Genomic DNA, 18,894 nt, shown 5'->3' on the forward strand with positions numbered 1-18,894 from the left:
TTGGCACAGGGTGATCAGAAGGGGAATAATCTTTCAGAATCTTTTTTTTCTAGATTTTCCTCCTTTAAAATTGGGTGCGTCTTATATGCCGGAGCGTCTTATATGCCGAAAAATACGGTAGTTGGTTACTGAAAAGTGATGGGTGGTGCACCCAGCTAAATGGGGCTGGGGAGAATATATATTATTTATGTATATTATTTGTTGTGTTCCCAACCAAAAAATATATTGGGTCATTATTGTTAGTATGGTAAATATGAAATGTTGCAAGCAGCAATTTTATAATTGATAGTAATGCACATAAAACAGTTTTTTTTACACTTCAGCTTATTTATTTTTTTATTTTTATCTTATTTTGTGTTGTGCATTGCTTGTTTAATACACATGACTGAGTCAGATGAAGAACATCCTCTCCACCTCACAAGAGCCCAATATTCTGCTCATCTTAAGCTTTCTAATTTAAAGTCAATCTTGTTCTACTGGATGCATATGATACCTTTTTACTTTTTAAACAAACTCCAAATCTCTGTTGTTTTTTTTATGTAGGCATTCAAAAGCATATTTTATTATAAGGTCTTAAGCTGTCTTGAATAGTTTATCATATCGGGGTTAAGGAAGAGGGTCGTTACATTTTTAAAAAGAAAGAGAAGAAAGGGCAATGCAAAAGCTCATTCTCTGCAGGTGTTTCCTGATGAATCTACATTTTGGCAACAAACTTTCTTATTCCGAGTACAAAATGTTATGCTGCCTGAAATGGTTTCCACATAAATGATTTGGTGAAAATGAATGATGAACTTTAGCCTAACCAAAGACCTAAATATAGGAATTGCAGCCAACTAAGTCTTTCCAGTACAGCCAAGTCTTTTCATAATTTCCCAAGTTCTTTTTGAAGATAGCCCTGTGTTCACATGTAACAGCTGTAAATATGAGGTGTTGCCTCCTGGGACATAATCGGTAATGAGATGTATGTAAAAAAAAAAAATGACTAAAGCCTGTTATAGTTACCCTGGGGCTTACAATCTAATATCCCACTATAGTTATGTCATTACCACAATCTAAGGTCAGTTTTTGGGGGGAATCCAAGTAACCTAACTGCATGTTTTTGGATGGAGTAAACGGGGGAAACTCGCACATACTTCCCCCACCTCCTAGATTGTAAGCTCTTTGGGACAGGGTGCTCCCCTCCTCCTGTGTCACTTTCTGTATCTGTCTGTCATTTGAGACCCCTATTTAAATGTACAGCGCTGCACAAAATGTTGGCACTATATAAATCATGTATAATAATTATAATAATAATATACATGCAGATAGCGCCCTGGCCGAGATTCAAACCTGGGACCTAGCACTGCAAAGGCTAGAGTGCTAACCTCTGAGCTACAATGACAAAATTCCTAGCTTGTCACTCTCGGCAAGCACTGGGGGAACTGGGATTGCCAGATATCCATTTTTGAGAATTTAATAGATCGATAGACAGATAAGAATGCTTATTGCTGAAGGGACATCACCTGCCATACCTGATACAAACATTTTTGTGGAACTTCTAGTTCTGTCATCTTCATTCCAGCCCCCCGTTGGTGTAACAGTAGGAATAAATCTCCTGACGGAAACACTTTGCACACATTTGTATTAGCTCATCGCTATGATGGTCTCCTTGTTGGATTAGACTTTATGTGGGATGAATTGGACAAAGCAACACTAACAGAAGATTGTTTATAATGTTGGGAAAATGCATGAATGTTTACCGCACCTGATAATAGAACAATAATTATTATTCTTGTGTTCACTCTCAGTAGCTAACTTTCTACCTGACTTGTACACGGGTTGTCCTAAAATCTGAGGCTTGCTTTCCTAGAATTGTGCCCACTAACCTATAATGTTCCCTTGATCAAAATACAGTATTAGTTGGCAGAGAGAATACATGCTTTTATTAAATTTGCATTGTGCTTTGTAGGTAATTGTATAGAATCTCAGTGGGTGGAAATTTTTTAGCCAAAAAAGAAATCTTACTCAATAGTTATGGCTGCTGTGCTGCTAGCGGGGATGAAAATGATAATGGCGCCGTTACTGACGTGCTTAGTGTTTGGGGGAAAAAACTCAATATTTTACTTTACATACATGGCATGTTGGAGCTGCAGTTAGTTTTTCAATTTGTCTTGATAATGGTGACCACTTTCAGAAAAGATGGCGTTCTTTGAACACAAAACATTTCGAAATAATGGGAGACTTTTAAAGCAATTCTATACAGTTCATGAAATCCTCACAATAATGTTAAAATACTTTTATTTATTACATCTTGTTAAAAACTATAGACACACAATGAGTTTAAACAATATATATATATATATATATATATATATATATATATCCATAAAAGTCTCCCGAGTGGGACTTTTTTCCCCACCCGAGGGGATCCTTCTCACACAGAATAGTAAAAAAAAAAACAGTAGAGGCATCCTTTTGCAGAAGGCCCATCCTTCTTTTAGAATGTCACCAGTACAGAATCTTGGCAAATCTCCTCTCCAATAACTGCAGCCCTGGTTCCTGGAAAAATATCTATCTATCTAGCTGTGTGTGTGTGTGTGTATATATATATATATATATATATATATATATATATATATATATATATATATATACACACTTTGCAGTTATGTTACTTTCTGGAGATATATTTCATCGACTAAAAGTTGTAACTTCTTTTTATAGTTTGTACACCCTATGTAGATTTCTTTCACCTAATCCTTACAGGTGCCATGTTGAATCCGCAGAATCCGCATCCCTTACACTTGCCATCATGTAACCACAACCCTTGGTTTGGATTAACCTCATAATATTGGAAGAATGGCATATTGGTAAAAACTTTAGTCTTTTGTCAAAGGACTGGAAGGTTAAAAGAATTATAAGGACTGCTGGCACGTTGCTTCTGTTCTGTGCATTGTGCTCATGGAAACACTTCCCCAGTGCTTTGTTCCTAGGTGTCCCCTGTGTAGTCCTATTACCTGTAATGTAGTTTCCCTTTTGGGCATATTAGCTAACTCTGCTTCCTTTTTTTTTTCTGCATATGTTGTAAATAGTTTTTAGCTGCAAACCAGACCTCGGCTAATCTGCATCCTTATTATTTGATGTAACCTGCCTAATATCCAAAGGCTATACCAAGGTATATAGATATATCAGGTATACGGCTTGCACTGGTTTCTGGTGTAGTAAACATTTAAAGATCACAAATGTAAACAATACCTATATTTCCCCTGAAGACTGGGATGGTCTTTATAGTGGTATTTTTTTTTTCAAGTATAACACAACATGATAACTTTTTAATCTGCACTATGTGGTAAAGAATACCATAGACCTTTTTCTACCCCATACATTTATTATTTTTATTTATAATGATTTATAGAGTGCCCTATTCTTTATTTTTGCATTGAGTTGCTATAAAAGGTGCTGATATGAACCTTTGTGTGTAAACCGTTCACAATTTGCCACAACACTTGGTCTCACATTTTCTAAACATTGTCATGTTTCTTCTCCATTGATGGATAATTATGAGTTTGTTTTAATCTTTGTAATTTGTTTGTTTTTTTTTCTTGTGAGGATTTTGCTTACAACCAATAAGAAACCTTTGTATGGCTTCAGATAGAATCTAAGACCTGTTTTATTGGTATAGGTGTAACCAGCCAGGTGTGAGCACAAAACAAATGACTTATCTCTGCTTTTACTCTGCTTGTAGATGCCACTTCCAATGACCAGCAAGACCTCTTCTGTCAGAAGCTGCAGCAGTGCTGCGTGCTCTTTGATTTTATGGACTCGATATCTGATCTGAAGAGCAAAGAAATAAAGAGAGCCACTTTGAACGAGCTGGTTGAATATGTATCCACAAATCGAGGGGTGATTGTAGAGACTGCCTACCCAGATATCACAAAAATGGTAAGTTATTATCTTCCCTTTAATACATTGTTATACAGTATTTATATTGCCAACATATTATGCAGCGCCTTAGTTCATAGTCATGTCACTAGCTTTCCCTCAAAGAAGCTCACAATCTAATGTCCCTACCATAGTTATGTCTTTAACACAGTCTGAGGTAACTTTTTTGTGGAAGCCAATTACCCTAAATGCACGTTTTTGGAATGTGGGAGGAAACCCGAGTACCTGGAGGAAACCCACAGAAACACGGGGAGATCCTGCAAACTTCTTGCAGGTAGTGTCCTGGCCGAGATTCGATCCTGGGACCTAGCGCTGCAAAGGCCAGAGTGCTAACCACTGAGCCACCGAGATATATTGGTAATGTAAAAGGTTAAAAATTGAGGTTTAAACATTTAAAGAGCTGCATTACTATTTTTCCTTCAATACATTCAATAATTAATTTTTTTGTCCATGATGCACAAAACAAGATAAAAGAAAAAACTTATCACAGTCTGCAGTTCCTCAAATCTTTAATTACTTTTGCTTCTTCTTTGTCCTCTTAGTGAACATTTCCTACTGGGCATACAATGATTTTACCTTTATTTTTTTGTTTTTCGCCTCTCCAACACTCCCACTGACTTTAAGCCATCATCTGGATTGAAGCAATGGCTTAAAAAAATAACTTTATCAAGCGCCATGAAATGAAATATTTTATGGATACCGGAGTAATCTGGGGAGGTGGAGGCATGGCAGAGCTCCAAGTTAAAAACTGGTTTCAGTATCTGGCAATAGTCATGTTAAGTTATGTTAGGAATAAAAAGCCAACATATCCAACAGATATAGCTGAACTTGCCTATTTTATGTAAACAACCCTACCCACAGTAATACTTGTTATTCTGCTGTTACTAATCGTTTGCAGATTTTCTGGGATACTTTTATAAAAGAGCTATAGTTGTATAAAATACTTTTTTTTCGAGAGCTGTTTCTGCTATTGCTTCTAGTTGCATCCCTGTGCAGGCTCTCTTACTTTTTCCATTTGTAGCTTGTGCACAGCTTTTTTTTTTTAAGGCTGAACTCCTGGACGTCTCTGTACACTTTAATCCCATACCTGATGAGATCTTTTTTATTAGTACTAGTGCCTGGCTTTTTTAAGTCTCCATAACAGCCTCAAGGTTTTTTTTACCATGGGGGAACGAACCCTTGAAATAACTTTCAAGTCTTCAGGGAACCCCATAGATTTCTCAAGGAACTCCTAGCAGCATTTGGAGGGACCCTGGTTGAGGAACACTGTTCTATACAGCAAATATTAGACTAGAGGAGGGAGAAGCAGCACAAGGAACCATTCATTTGTACTGAAGTGGTTGGAACATGCTTTTATTTAGGAGATAACTAAAGATGAGCTAATTAGTCTGCTGGGTTAGGGAAAAATGGTGACCCGTGTCACTGAACTGCATCGCCACAAAAAAAAAGTCTCCTGCCCAACAATGCAAGGCTTTGCATTGTGAGAGAGCTGTGGAAATAGCAAGATTGAATGTACAGAAATATGAATGCTTTGGTGGGGAAAAAGGCTCTCATCTGTATAATTTATCTATTTATTTAGCAGTGTACTGGAGTTCTTTATCAGGTACCCACTCTCTGGGAAAGCGATTGCCTTGGCAATTCTCCGCTCTCATCATAATGGCCACCATAGTCGTTCATAGTCCATTAAACCAACTTGTTTCTCTGCGTAGTCTAAATTGCCGTGCATACATCTAATGGTTTATCTGTCATTAGAGTGATTATACTTTACACACCGAAAGCACAAGAATTCTTTATTGTATGTTTCATCCATTCTTCCCACTTGGTCTGATTTCCATTTCCATCAGTCCTTGTGCAGCAGTAAAACTGAACTAAACCCAGCAAACTCACCTGCTAGTGTTCCAGTGCAAGGCGTTGCCTTCCTCCTTCTGTTCTTCCATTTCTGGAAGATCCTCGGCCATCTTTATTGGACATCCTGGGATGACATAATCCTATGTCATCCTGGCACACTCAAAGGATGTTGGGAATGCTAGGTTTCCTGTCAACTAAAGCTTACACTGCGCATGTGCAGTTAAAGTTTTTGTCAGAAACCCGTCACAACCCGTCAGGCAGGTAGGTCACATTATTGCAGAAGGGATATGCCCGTCTCTTTTTGCCCTGCCTGATCATACAAATTTAAAGGTTAAACTTTAGTTCCTCTTTAATACTGGAAGCCTTTTTATCAAAATTACAAAGAGTACCCATTTTTACAATATCTTCTACGCAACAGTGGTTGACCTATCTCACCTAAAGCTATGTACAGTCCTTTACTTTTTTGCTGGGTGATCTAGCAAACCTGGAATGGATCTGATCCAGGATTCAAAGCATTTGCTTACAAATAGAAAATTACTTATAGGAAATCCATTTCATGTTTGCTGGATCACCCAGCTTCATTGATGAAAGTGTATCCTCTCCAGCCTTGGAGAGCTTTCATAAATCTGCCCCATTGTGTTGATATCAGTGTGGTACTCGCTGCTCAACATGAAGCTTGTACTGAAAAGCACAATAATTGTATGGAGTTGATGTGATTTGGGCTTTTTATCATGTACTTTAATTTTAATTACATTGTCAAACAATTGTTTGTTTATTTCATAATAATTCAACAAACACTGCACAATAATTGAGCCCTTTCATTTGAATCAAAGAATGGAAGACCAATCGCATACCAGAGACTGAAATTGTAGGAACATCACATGTCAATGTTTACTTACAATACGGGCCAATTTGGCTCTGCCCAACGCGTTTCACCTTAGGAGACGTCATATATACATGCTCGGAGAACAGGCCAGGGATAAAACGGGTCACAGTAAATATATCTACCTAATGTGACTTACCAAATAGAGATCACCATTTTCATTTCCTCATCTTTTTCTTATCACTTGTCTATATGCTTCCTACAGAGCTGCTGTATAACATCACATTTTCAATATCTGTTATTTCCTTTGCTACTGTTGGTTGTTTCTGTGATTTTTGGCACTGTATAATGCAATAGCTGTTTTAACCTTTTTAGAAATCTTTACCAGAATTCTGCATATAGTTTCTATGGGGCTAAACTCTTTCTATGTGGTATTTTAGGCAATTTTTTTTTATAGTGCCATTACGTGTATCAACCAGGCTTCCATGACACTGCCTTGAGTTTGTCAGCTGCTTGTTGACCTGGATTTTGGACATTTCCACCCTCTTCATGTTTTTCCTGCTCATTAAATACCTTCTTTCTGGCAGGCGTGTTCTGGTTTTGATTAGTCTGTACAGGTTATTCCAAACTGGGAATTATTTGTTTCGAGTTTTCTTGCTTACAGGACTTTTCTCTGTGTGTCGTTTAAAGGAGAACCTATTGCAAACCCTGAAATGTTACGTTATAATACACATAGTTCATGCATACTTTGCTAAAATATTGGGCTGTATAGGGCTGGGTTTAGACCAACTTTAGTCACATGGCCTGTCAATAGCAGAACAAACTCCATGGTCCTTTGCAAGCCACTATGGCAATATTTGTGAATGGGGCAGAAGCAATGTGTGTTGTATGGTGTAATGGAGAGAAGTGCAGGACAAGAACTATTTTACCTCTTGGCTTTATCCCATCTGGTTGCACATCGCAGTGTGTTTTCCACCTCTTAAGTTGTTATGGTCCTATATTTGCATAATGGGCAGGTACCACCATTTCACAGAACCATATGGCCCCTTTCTGTCCACCTCCATATTTTCTCTTTTCATTTTGTTATAATTAATAACTATAGCGCCATATATTATGCTGCCCTGTACAAAGTTCATACTCCTGTCAATAACTGTACCCTTAAAGGGGCTCACAATCTAATGTCTCTACCATAATCATATGTCATTAATACAGTCTCGGGTCACATTGGGGGAATCCAATTAACCTAACCGCATGTTTTTGGGATGTGGGAGGAAATCGGAGTACCCACACAAACACGGGGAGAACCTGCAAACTCCATGCAGATAGTGTCCTGGCCGAGATTCGAACCTGGAACCTAGCTCTTCAAAAAGCCAGAGTGCTAACCACTGAGCCATCTTGCATCTCAATATCATTTGTTTTGTTTTTATAAATCTATTGACAAGGGACTTATAAAATAAAAGCACAGAAAATAGGGATGTTTGGAGCGCAGATAAATTGCAGTATTACATGGCCGGTTCCTGGTAAAGTATAAAAGTAATTCATACAAAGCACTTCCTGTGAGTAAATGATAACTTCACTTCTCTTTTTGATGGAGACATCCCTTTATCAACTACTAACCAGTGCTGATGAACTGACTGGGCAAGATGGCTAATGGATATTATGTAATGTAAATAATGCAAAATCTAATATAAATTTGCTTTTTGCATGCACAATTTAAAATTGCACTTTCATTGGGTTTCCAAAAAAGTATTTTTCCCCTGGAAATTTGCAAAAGTGACAATCTTAACTTGCATGCAGAACAAAGTAGCAAAGACGTACAAGTTGTTGTCACAGCAGAATAAAAATAAATATATGTAGTACTTATCTAGAATAACTTTCACATTTCCCCATGAATAATAACTAAATGTGACATAAATATATAATATCTTGTTCTTTGACGTGCCAACACAGCTCTGAGTTCCCTAACAGGTGTTGTCAGCTTGATCTATTTCATTTCTGATGGATTACACAGAACATTGACCTCTGTACATTTCAATCCCACTGTTTGTGTACAGAGAGGACGTTAATTGCTGACAAAAATCAACAATTATTTTGTACACTTATACAGATATATCTAAATCATAGATTTAGCAGACCAGCAGGAAGAAAATAAGTTCATTGTAAGCGTTTTGATATACTTTACATTTCCAGTGTGGGTTGTTGTAGATCAGGACAAATTTTCCATTCAAACCAATTGTCTGCAAGTCTTTGTACATGTACAGAAATTAATAAACGGGTCATTGTATCAATGAGTGTAAACTTTGTTAAAATGTAGCAACTAATATTGTTAAATAATTGCTTCAGTGTAATGTCTGGGGTTTTTATAAAACCATTCCAAAACCAAATCACTATATAAATATTTGGTTGCTTAAAGCTGAATTCCAGCCTTCCCTTCAGCCTCAGTTGTACAGAGTCCTCTCCTTGCTTACTCTGATTTACTGCAAACTGTTGGCTTCTCACAATTTTCATTAGAAGCTGCAGCAGGTTACATGTAGACATTACCTAGGGGGGTCTGGGTGCAAATGCAACCTGCCTAGTGGCGCTTGCTCCTCAAGACTGACTCCTACCCATCAAGATATTTCAATTTTCAGTATATGCCAAAGGATTTTGTCCACCCGAGAGCCAGCCTGCTGGTACATCAGTACTGGGGGGACCTGGGAAACGGGGTGCTGTGATGATTTCATGTTAATACCCTTGCAGCTCCCCCCATCAGCCATAATCTGCCCACATTGCATGGAAATGCACCGAGACCCGATGATTGCATCCCTAGGCCTAAAATATAGGTATGTTATAAAAATCGAATGGGTCTATTAAAAAGTACTATCAGCATGTTGTTACGGAGGGAAAAGTAGGATATGGGCAATGCTAAATAAAATATTAATATACAAAAGCTTTAGTTTTAGCATAAGGGGACCTTCTTAAAACATAAGTCTAACTTCCATGACTTTTCTTTTTGCCCTTGGGCCAGCTGTGCACTCGGAGTCATTGGTTGCCAGTACAGATACAACCTAGTGTTTGTTATAAAGACATTTAATCCAAACTGCATGCAGCTGTTCAAACTTGCTTGCCATCATCTATGTAGTATATGTAAACCATGGCTATAATTCCATTCATCAACGGAAATCAGTTGATGAGCTGCTACAGCCGTACAGGAAACATTGCAATCCTGAAGATTATTGTATAGAACCTAAAGTTCAAAGTTTATCAATCATCATATTATATTAAGTTATGATCCTCATTCCAAGTGATTTTGTTTCAGAAGTTTGGAAGCTTCATCAGTGTTCTTGTTGTATTGTAAGAAGACTGAGTTGTCATGTCGGTGCAGAAAGAATTCTAGAAATTCTGCTAGAGGTGCAAACTTATTAACACAACTGTACCTGTACAGTATTGTTGTAAAAGGCATTTTTCTGTCAATCTGGTTAGTTCAGTTAAAAAAAGAAATACCTATCATTCTGTTCAAATATTATTTGTGTTATGTAAACGCCATACAATAGTAATGTGTTGATCTATTCACAAACATTGTCTCACTATTTATCATAACATTCATAGTGGTGATCATTGTGAGTTGTTTGTCGAGGAAAGCTAAAGAAAGCCATTTTCATTGAAGATAAAATGCTGTACTTATTGTTGATCTGTTACTTCACCCATAAGTTTTATATTATGCCACATCCCAATGTTAATAGTAAGGGCTGGAAAGTGATTCAAGGGATCTTTTAGGCATTTATAGTCTCAGAATAACTATAAAAACAGTTTGTTGCAATCAATGAACAATGATAAATTGGTACTTAATGATGAATTATTCAAACAATTAATATAATCAATGAACAATGACTATTTGGGTTATAATGGTACATTTTTTAAAGCGTTTCACAGACATGTAATCTGCTTCCTCAGGAAAATAATCAGGTGAAACCAATTTCAATTATTAATTACGTTTTCTCCTCTTCCAATACACCATTGATGACTGGATAAATGGCAAAACGGAGAAAAGGACAGAGCCTCAACCACCAAGTAGAAAGCATATACTACCAATCCTACCAAAATAATCTGTTTTCCTCTGAATAGATTGTAGATGATCACCAGGGGTTATAGGAACATCCTAAATTACTGTAGATAGAAGTTTGGGCTCTGTCCTTTTCTCCCTTTGATGCTGTTTGTCCAGCAGTGTTCTCCCCAGCCCCTTTTAGGCGGACGTACCAACTGGCACATTTCAGTATCCACCCGGCTGTTTTTGGATGGTTACTGAAGAGATGGGTCACAATACAGGGGCTGCCACCTGCATACAATTTTTTCCCATCCGGCTTCAAAAGATTTCTTAGTTGAGCAATGTCCAGTCTTTAATGGTGTATTGTAAGCAGGGAAAAATGTAATTAATGATTGAAATGTGTTTCATCTCAAGGTTATTTTTCTGAGAAAGCGGATAACGTGTCTGCGAAACGCGTTGAAAAAAATTTCCCATATTACCCAAATTGTCATTGTGCATTGATTACAACAAACTATTTTTATGGTAATTGTATTTCTTTTATGTGATCATTTAAATAAACTGTTATTGTCATGTTTTAGGAAAAATTCCATAAGAGTTCTGAGATTATACAAGATAAAATGTATGAAAATTGTGAAAAATGGAGGCTTTCAGTATTGTAATAGCTATGTGAAAAAATACCATATCCAGACAATTGGGATTGGTTCTTATACAGGCAAAATAATTCAATTTAAAATACAGGTAGTCCCCGGGTTACCTAGGAGATAGGAACTGTGGGTTGTTCTTAAGTTGAATTTGTATGTAAGTCGGAAAAGCTACATTAATATAATAAATTATTATTATTATTATTATTACACAAATTTTATATAGTGACTGAGACATAGAGCTGCAGGTAGGACAGATGTTTGTCTCAACATATTATTAGGCAGCATGGTATCAGTTACTTTATAGAATCCTCACTGTGAGGTAATCACAAACAAAGCAAAAAAAAACCCAAAACTTTATGACCTTCATTAACTTCTGGAGCAAGCTGTGCTTTGATATTCAAAAAGAAACAACTGCAGATTTTATTTTGGTCATTAGAGTTATAAGAGGCTGCAGAACAGCAAAAAATGTATTCTACAAGTCATGCAAACCACCCCTCCCCCCATCAAGCCTCTGTCCTGCACACCCGCTCGTATCTAGGAGTTGTTCGTATATTAGATGTCCTTAACTCGGGGACTACATGTAAGTGTGTCTAAATTAACTAATCCTTTCTGCCCCAATAAAAAACTAAATATTTATTGCCCCAGACTATCATTTATCATCGTCCTGGATGAATATCAAGCATTAGTACAGCGGTTCTGTGATGTTGTTCAGCAATCTTCTGTACTGAATGGTTAAATTACATAACGTGAGCCACCGTTGTAAATCATTGGGTGGATGTAGGTTGCGCCTCCTGCTTGTCCTCCCCTTTCTATAGAGAACAGCAGCAATTGTGCATTTTAATGATATTGTAGAATTTCCTTCTAGTTCTGTAACAATGTTGGGTATATTCTGAAGTATGGTGCCGAAACTTTAAAGCAGCAAACCAATGCTGAGCTGTGCAAAATTTGACATGTTGGGTGGTGATCAGGCAGGTAAGAGATTGTGCCTGTCCCTTTCTGCAATAACCACCTGTCTTAATTGCAAATTTGCAAAGTGAAACTTATAATGATTGCTGGAAATAGTTATTTGTATCTGTTCAGTCCATTATTAAGCATTTGTACTAGGCTATAATGTATCCCGCTTTGTTGCAGTCCTAGAAGAGACCTTCACTGATCTAATCCAACCCCTCAGCTGTGAATCATAGCAGCGACTGTTGGCAGAGTTCTTCTTCCAGAGCTTTCATGTTTCTTGTCCAGGTTCCCCCTCCTTCTTGCAGGAAGTGAGATTTCCTGAATGATATCACAGCTGACTGCAAACACTTTTTCCACTTTCAGCAAGTCAGTTAGCATAATCCTTTTCTGATTTGATGCTTGTATGGAGGTTTTAGATCATAGCACGATTACAGTTTCCCAAAAACATTAATTATTCTGTCAGATAATCGGACCTCCGGCTAATTTGGTATTTGTGTTTCTTTTACGGCTTTATCTTGTTTGATAATCTTCTCATTCTCTGCTGGCAGCAATATACATAGGGGATGATTAAACTCAAGAAGAGGAGTTGTCTTCCATGTTGGTTGGATGCAACATCTCCTGTCTAAGAGTTTTGAACAATAAAGTTGTTTTAAACAAGTTGTTTAAATCGCCTAATTGTGAATGTGTAAATGTTTGCTAAAATTAGGGGTACATTATAGGAATTGTAAATCAGTATAGGAAAACACACACAGCAACAACCCACTGCAACAGCATTTCTCAACCAGTGTTTTGTGGAACCCTAAGGTTTCTATGGGTTCCTTGAGCAATGAGCAGTTTGAGACCCTTAGGTCAGTTTAAGTCTCACCAACAATCTTTTTGGCTATCTGTAAGGGTGACATTTTTCCCAATGGCCAGCAATGTAAGAGGAATTCTTCCCACTGATCACCACAATATTATACTGTGAGCTGTGGATATAGTAATTATTGCAGGAGTTCCCTGAAGACCTGAAAGTTATTTCAAGGGTTGCCCTTGTTAAAAAGGTTGAGAACATTTTACTTCAAATCCCTTCATTGGGGTAAACATTTGACCTATGTTCTATTAAATCTCAGTGGATATACTTTGGTGTATCCAATATTACATGACTGTAAACCAAAAGATAAAAATTATATGGCATTTCATATTATAAAATAAATCAATTCATTATCATAAGCTATTCTTGGTTAGTAACCAGTGTTTTATGCTTTTTGTTTCAGATTAGCTCCAATATTTTTAGAACTCTCCCACCAAGCGACAATCCTGACTTTGATCCTGAGGAGGATGAGCCGACGCTAGAAGCATCTTGGCCTCACATACAGGTGAGCATTAGACAACGTTTCATGTGATGGTAACCGTGCTATTGGGTTTTTGTTCAGTTCATATTTTACTCCTTTTTTTTTCTGCTCAGAAACAAAAGATGTTTTCAGTTCAGGTTTCACATGACACAGGAAGTTACTGTTGTTTTCTTTTTGTATTGTGATCTGTTGGGTTGGTCAAGGCATTAGCAGTCACTTTTTAGTCGGTGCACACAGTGATTTGTGATTTCATTCTGCTTGGTGTTTCAAAGCCCTCCCAGCTGGGGTACTCATTGGGTGTTTAAATGTTTGTGAGTGCACCTTGTAATTCTGCAGGCCATTTTGATATTTTCTCCCCTTAAACAGCCATCATTGGGGAGCACCCACAGACATAAGATTGTTCAACCTGAAAGAAAACGGATTGATAAGCTGCCATGTTGTTTGGTTACTTTTCAAAAACAGGCAAACATTAACTTTAATTTCAAAGGAATTGGGACGTTGACAGAAGAGGTGGAATGTTTGCGAAATGTGTAAATTGGAATTATGGGTGATATTTGATAAATCTGCTTTCTGTACAGCAGGCTGTCATATTCAGCTAAGCAGTTTTGAATTTGTAAAAACTCAGTATATGAATGTGGTAGCTTTAACACAAGTATCACTTTCAATGCATGATAATATTTAAAGAACTCTCGTTTCTGTGAGTATTTTATAAATATTTATATGCAAGGTGAAGCTTTGAAACTGATATAGGAGAATCTCTTCTCTAGGTTCTCCTGAACAATGCCACCCTTTTATGTGCATTTATTTCAGAGTAAGCTGCTGCAAAAATTCAATGTTAATTGTAGCAAAGGATCTGCTTTACAATGTCAGTTACTTCTGTACTATACAGACTAGCACATAGGAACTGTAGATGTTTTCTTGCTTGTTGAAGTATAGTTGGTTGTATTTTGCTCCCACTAACCCTTGCTCACTCTTTCCAGTATAAAATTATTTGTAAAGGTGTTCCTATAAAACAATTATCAATTATAAGGGCCCATTCTCAACTCTCTTTGCTTGTTAAAGATTGCATTTTACTATGTAATTGCACCGTATAATTTATATGCTTTGGACTTTGGGCAGGGTCATCTCCCAATAATCAAACGTGTAAATGCTCCACCATATTGAATGTCCTGTGCGATGTGATATTCTGTTGATAAAGTTAGTAGTGCAGATGTGTTTTTTTTTCCCTCCATTTTTTTTATACGGCTCAATTTTTTCCTAAAGCGGAACTAAACCCATGATACTCGCCTTTACCTGTCCCTTCTGGCATAGACACTTGCCCATGTGTGACTTTGTTTCCATGCTGTAAAACAAACAGGCGATGTCCCTTCTGAAATAATCTCTCATCTTCCTGATCACTTCCTGGAACTGTCATAAAAGCATGCACTGGACTACAGGACTTTAATATGCAGGCGCATTTACTGCAACATTGGAATGTGGGGAATGTAAGCAAAGAAGAAACTTGCTGACCATCTGAATGTGGGCTAGAGAAATTTGTAAAGAGCCATGGTGGGTTTATTTTAGGTCAGGGAGTAGGGGCTCACTTGATAATTTCACTTTCTGTAAAGGTGCAGTTATTATTATTAGCCAGTATTTATATAGCGCCAACATATTATGCAGTGCTGTACAAAGTCTATAGTCATATCACTAGTTGTCCCTCAAAGGAGCTCACAATCTAATCTCAATACCATAGTCATATGTCATTACCGCAGGTCAATTTTTTTAGGGGGAAGCCAATTACCTAACTGCAAATTTTTGGAATGTGGGGGGGAAACCATAACACCTGGAGGAAACCCACGCAAACTCCATGCGGATAGTGCCCTGTCCGAGATTTGAACCTGGGACCCAGCACTGCAAAGGCCACCATGCTGCCCAGTTGTTCCATTAAAGCAAATCGTGGAAAAAGAGTGAAATAGAGAGGGCATACAAAAGATTACTGGTATATGGACAGCCGCTCCATGGTTCTGGCTTAAAGGCAATGCGTCTGATTAATTAAGCTTTTGAAGACGATGAGTGAAACTGGGTGATAAAGCAAACCTGGAAGGGATTCTTAAGTCATTTGCTAACTGTTGGCAAATGTTTTTATCCTGTACCAAATCCATTCCAGGTTTGCTAGATCACCCAGGTTTCTCCATGAAAGTCTATCTTCCCCAGTCTTGCAGAGCTTTAATAAATCAGGCCCAATGTGCTGACTGGTTAGGCCACAATTAGCAATTCTTTATATGCAGGTTGTCTTTAAGAACAAATGAGTAATGGCCTTTCCCAGTTTTTTTTTATCCTATACAGAATCAAAAGCATGCAGGTATAGTTTCTTCACAGGGGAAGTGTTTGATGAGCAACCGATCAGAGGTTAAAGGAGATTGCTTTCTCCCCCACCCAACACAAACTGATGAGATTTTGTACATTATAGTACAAAGTGATCATTGTCTAGTAACTGCCTGTGTAGAACACCCATTATATCTTGTGACTAAGAAGCCTCTGTGTCTATCACATGGTATGAATACAAGAAGAAGCCTTTAAAGGTGCAGGATGTTTAAAATGGAAAATTTGTCCTTAAAAATAAAATTACAGACAACAGCTTACTTGTCTGGCCTTTTGCTTTTAATCCCGGCAAAGCCTCACTTTCTGCATGCTCATTGGGACAAGAAAACCATCTCTGAGCGAGGGCAGATCTAGACCAAGGGAATACCCTGACATGGATGTGAGGTTCTATAAAAGATGATAAAAATATCAGCAAGGACAGGGATTTACCTTGTTTTAAGCAAGCAGGAAGTGGGAGCTGTTTCTTACCAGAACAAACTACGCAGCAATGATCAAAATAATTATGAAATTAGATTAGTAAAAACAACAGAGAAAGCTGGGGTTTTTTTTGGCAAAAAATCAAGGAACATGTATTAAATTATCATACAAACGTATACATAAACCACAATCGTGAGAGGGGTGTCATAACAAAGTGTCACATAATTTTTTAGATAGACATCTCCCAGTTCCGTTTCACTGGGAGATTCTGCCAAATCACTATACAGAGGAAGCTATATATTTTTATAAAAGAGAGTAAGCGATTGTGCACATTGTCTCTAACCCGACACGTTTCACCGTTAGGCTTTCTCAGGGGACAGGATGAGAAGGTTTTTCGTCAATTTCAGAAATTTATGAGTATGCCTTCCATGGAATTGGCGTCTTGATGGGAAAAGGATCTCTTGGTTATAAGGGATATTATTCTGCTGCCAGACATCTAACCAGGAGTCCTTTTCCCCCAGCTTTCCCTGTCATTTTTATTGATCATCTTTCAAAATCTTGGGGTTGGCACTCTAATGTAAACTAAGGTAAAGAGGATAAGTACTTTTCCCTAGATACTAATTATGAAATTAAAAAATAAAACCATACGCACTAGCACAGTCTTTCTAGTTAAAATTGGGGGTCCCTTACTGGTCGCCAGGGATCCCTCTGCTATAAATACTATACCCATAGTAAATTACCATGGTGCTCAGTAAGTAGAATGCATCTTCATTGGCTGGCCATTGGGAAGAAGGTCATCCTTACAGATAGCTAAAAACATCAATGGATCATGGAATGCCTAGAAACCTCTGGAGCAACCCTAGGGAACCTTGGTGAGAAAACCTTGCATAACCCATTACCGAACCAAAGTATAATGGAATAATGGAATGCTCACATAATACATCTGTGAAAAAATATCTTTCCACTGGTGTCTGTAAAAAAAAAAAAAAAAAAAAAAAAAAAAAAAAAGTTCTAAAGTAAATTTTGAAAAATTGATAAACGATAGCCAAACCCATTCTTTTATATACAGACTTAGTCATTTTAAACTGTAAACCTATAGGGAATAAAAACATATCAAAGCTAAACTAAAGACGAACCTGGCCAGGGTAGAAGTCATTGCAATCTAGGGGTTTTAGCATGTTTTCTGACATTCCACACTATCCAATGATTCTCAATTATACAGTGAACTGGCCCTTGTGAGTTAGAAAGCACCTGAAAGTCTGAGAGCTCAGGTCTCATCATTGCAATAGCGTAAAGGGACTTAAAAGTGCAGCCCACATCATGCGTTGCTTACTGAAAGATTGCATAATTTTTAGGGACTCCCAGCATGCGACGGAGAAATGTCAGCTTGGCTTTATCAGCTACACATACCATAGCTTGAGTTTTATAAATGGTATGGGCACAAGTGTGGTTACTGTGTCCGTACATGATGGAAAAGGAATAGCAATATTCACTCTACTTTATCAATGAGCACCATACAAAACATTAAACTTAAATACATTGTGAAAACCCATTTTAGTTTAAATATCATAGGAAGCCTCTCTAAGGAATCTGTTGGCATTCTAAGCTCTTTGGCACCTAACAAGCTAAACCCACAATACTCCACAATACTCAATACTAGTCTCTGTTCCCTCAAAGGGCGCCACCATATTTTTTTCTTCTTCTCTTCCTGTAGACTATTTTCAGCTGTTTCAATTTGCTGGGCCAGGATGACACAACTCCAGCTCAGACCCTTGGAGGTTCCTGGCACATGCCTGGGATTGCCGGGTATCCTGGAGCTGATGCTACACATGCGCAGCTCTGCTTTTTGCAAGAAACCTGGAGCTATCAGACAGGTAGAAGGGTTTATTGCAGAAGGGACATCACCTGCCCCTTTCTGCAAAAATGGACCTGCCTGATTGTGGCTTTTTAAAAGTGAAACTTTAGTTCTGCTTTTATTTCAGAAATCCTCAGCCTATTTATAGCCTCTGTAACTTTCACATAATATTTAGAATTTTCTGAGAATGTTGGCTGACTAGTTTCCTCTTGAGTAGAACACAAGCCTAGACTCATATCAGGGGCAGATTAATTATATGTTCTACTGAAATGTTAAAAAAAAATTGTTTTGCACTTATTTGTGCTGAATTAACAAATGTTCTTAGAATGTGTCAGGGAGAGGGTTTCAAAACCTATGCATCGATGTAATGCATTTAGCTTTTTTCGCATATTTTCTTATTTTATTGAGCAGCTGTGATATCACAATGCAGCAAAGCTGTGACAAAAAAAAAAAGCTTTACTGTAGGCACCACAAGCAGTTTATGGAACCTCAGTGTCCAAGCCAATGATTCTAGATATGGGGGGAACAACATAATTCCCACAGAACAGTTTTCTGTGCCTGAAACGTTTTGTTGCTGGACTCCAGCATGGTCACTTTGGGTAAGTTGGTGGACAGGGGTGAGTTAGGTATACATAGCCCTGAGCAGGTGTGAAATTTAAAGGTTGAAATTTGTACAGGGATTTTTCAGGGGCTGTAGTAGAGCAAGGTGAGATATATAT

The 18,894-nt window shown here is 37.7% G+C and overlaps 1 protein-coding gene across 1 annotated transcript in view; it reads left to right on the plus strand.

Annotated features, from left to right (window-relative positions):
* The window catches only part of PPP2R5A (protein phosphatase 2 regulatory subunit B'alpha), a 77,569-nt gene that overhangs the window by 32,582 nt on the left and 26,093 nt on the right, over positions 1-18,894 (plus strand). The window contains exons 2-3 of the mRNA XM_072409837.1: positions 3,725-3,921; positions 13,465-13,566. Of these exons, the coding sequence (XP_072265938.1) occupies positions 3,725-3,921; positions 13,465-13,566 (299 nt within the window). The remainder of the gene's footprint in view (positions 1-3,724; positions 3,922-13,464; positions 13,567-18,894) is intronic.

This window comes from Pyxicephalus adspersus, chromosome 4 (genome assembly GCF_032062135.1).
Source record: "Pyxicephalus adspersus chromosome 4, UCB_Pads_2.0, whole genome shotgun sequence".
NCBI lineage: Eukaryota > Metazoa > Chordata > Amphibia > Anura > Pyxicephalidae > Pyxicephalus > Pyxicephalus adspersus.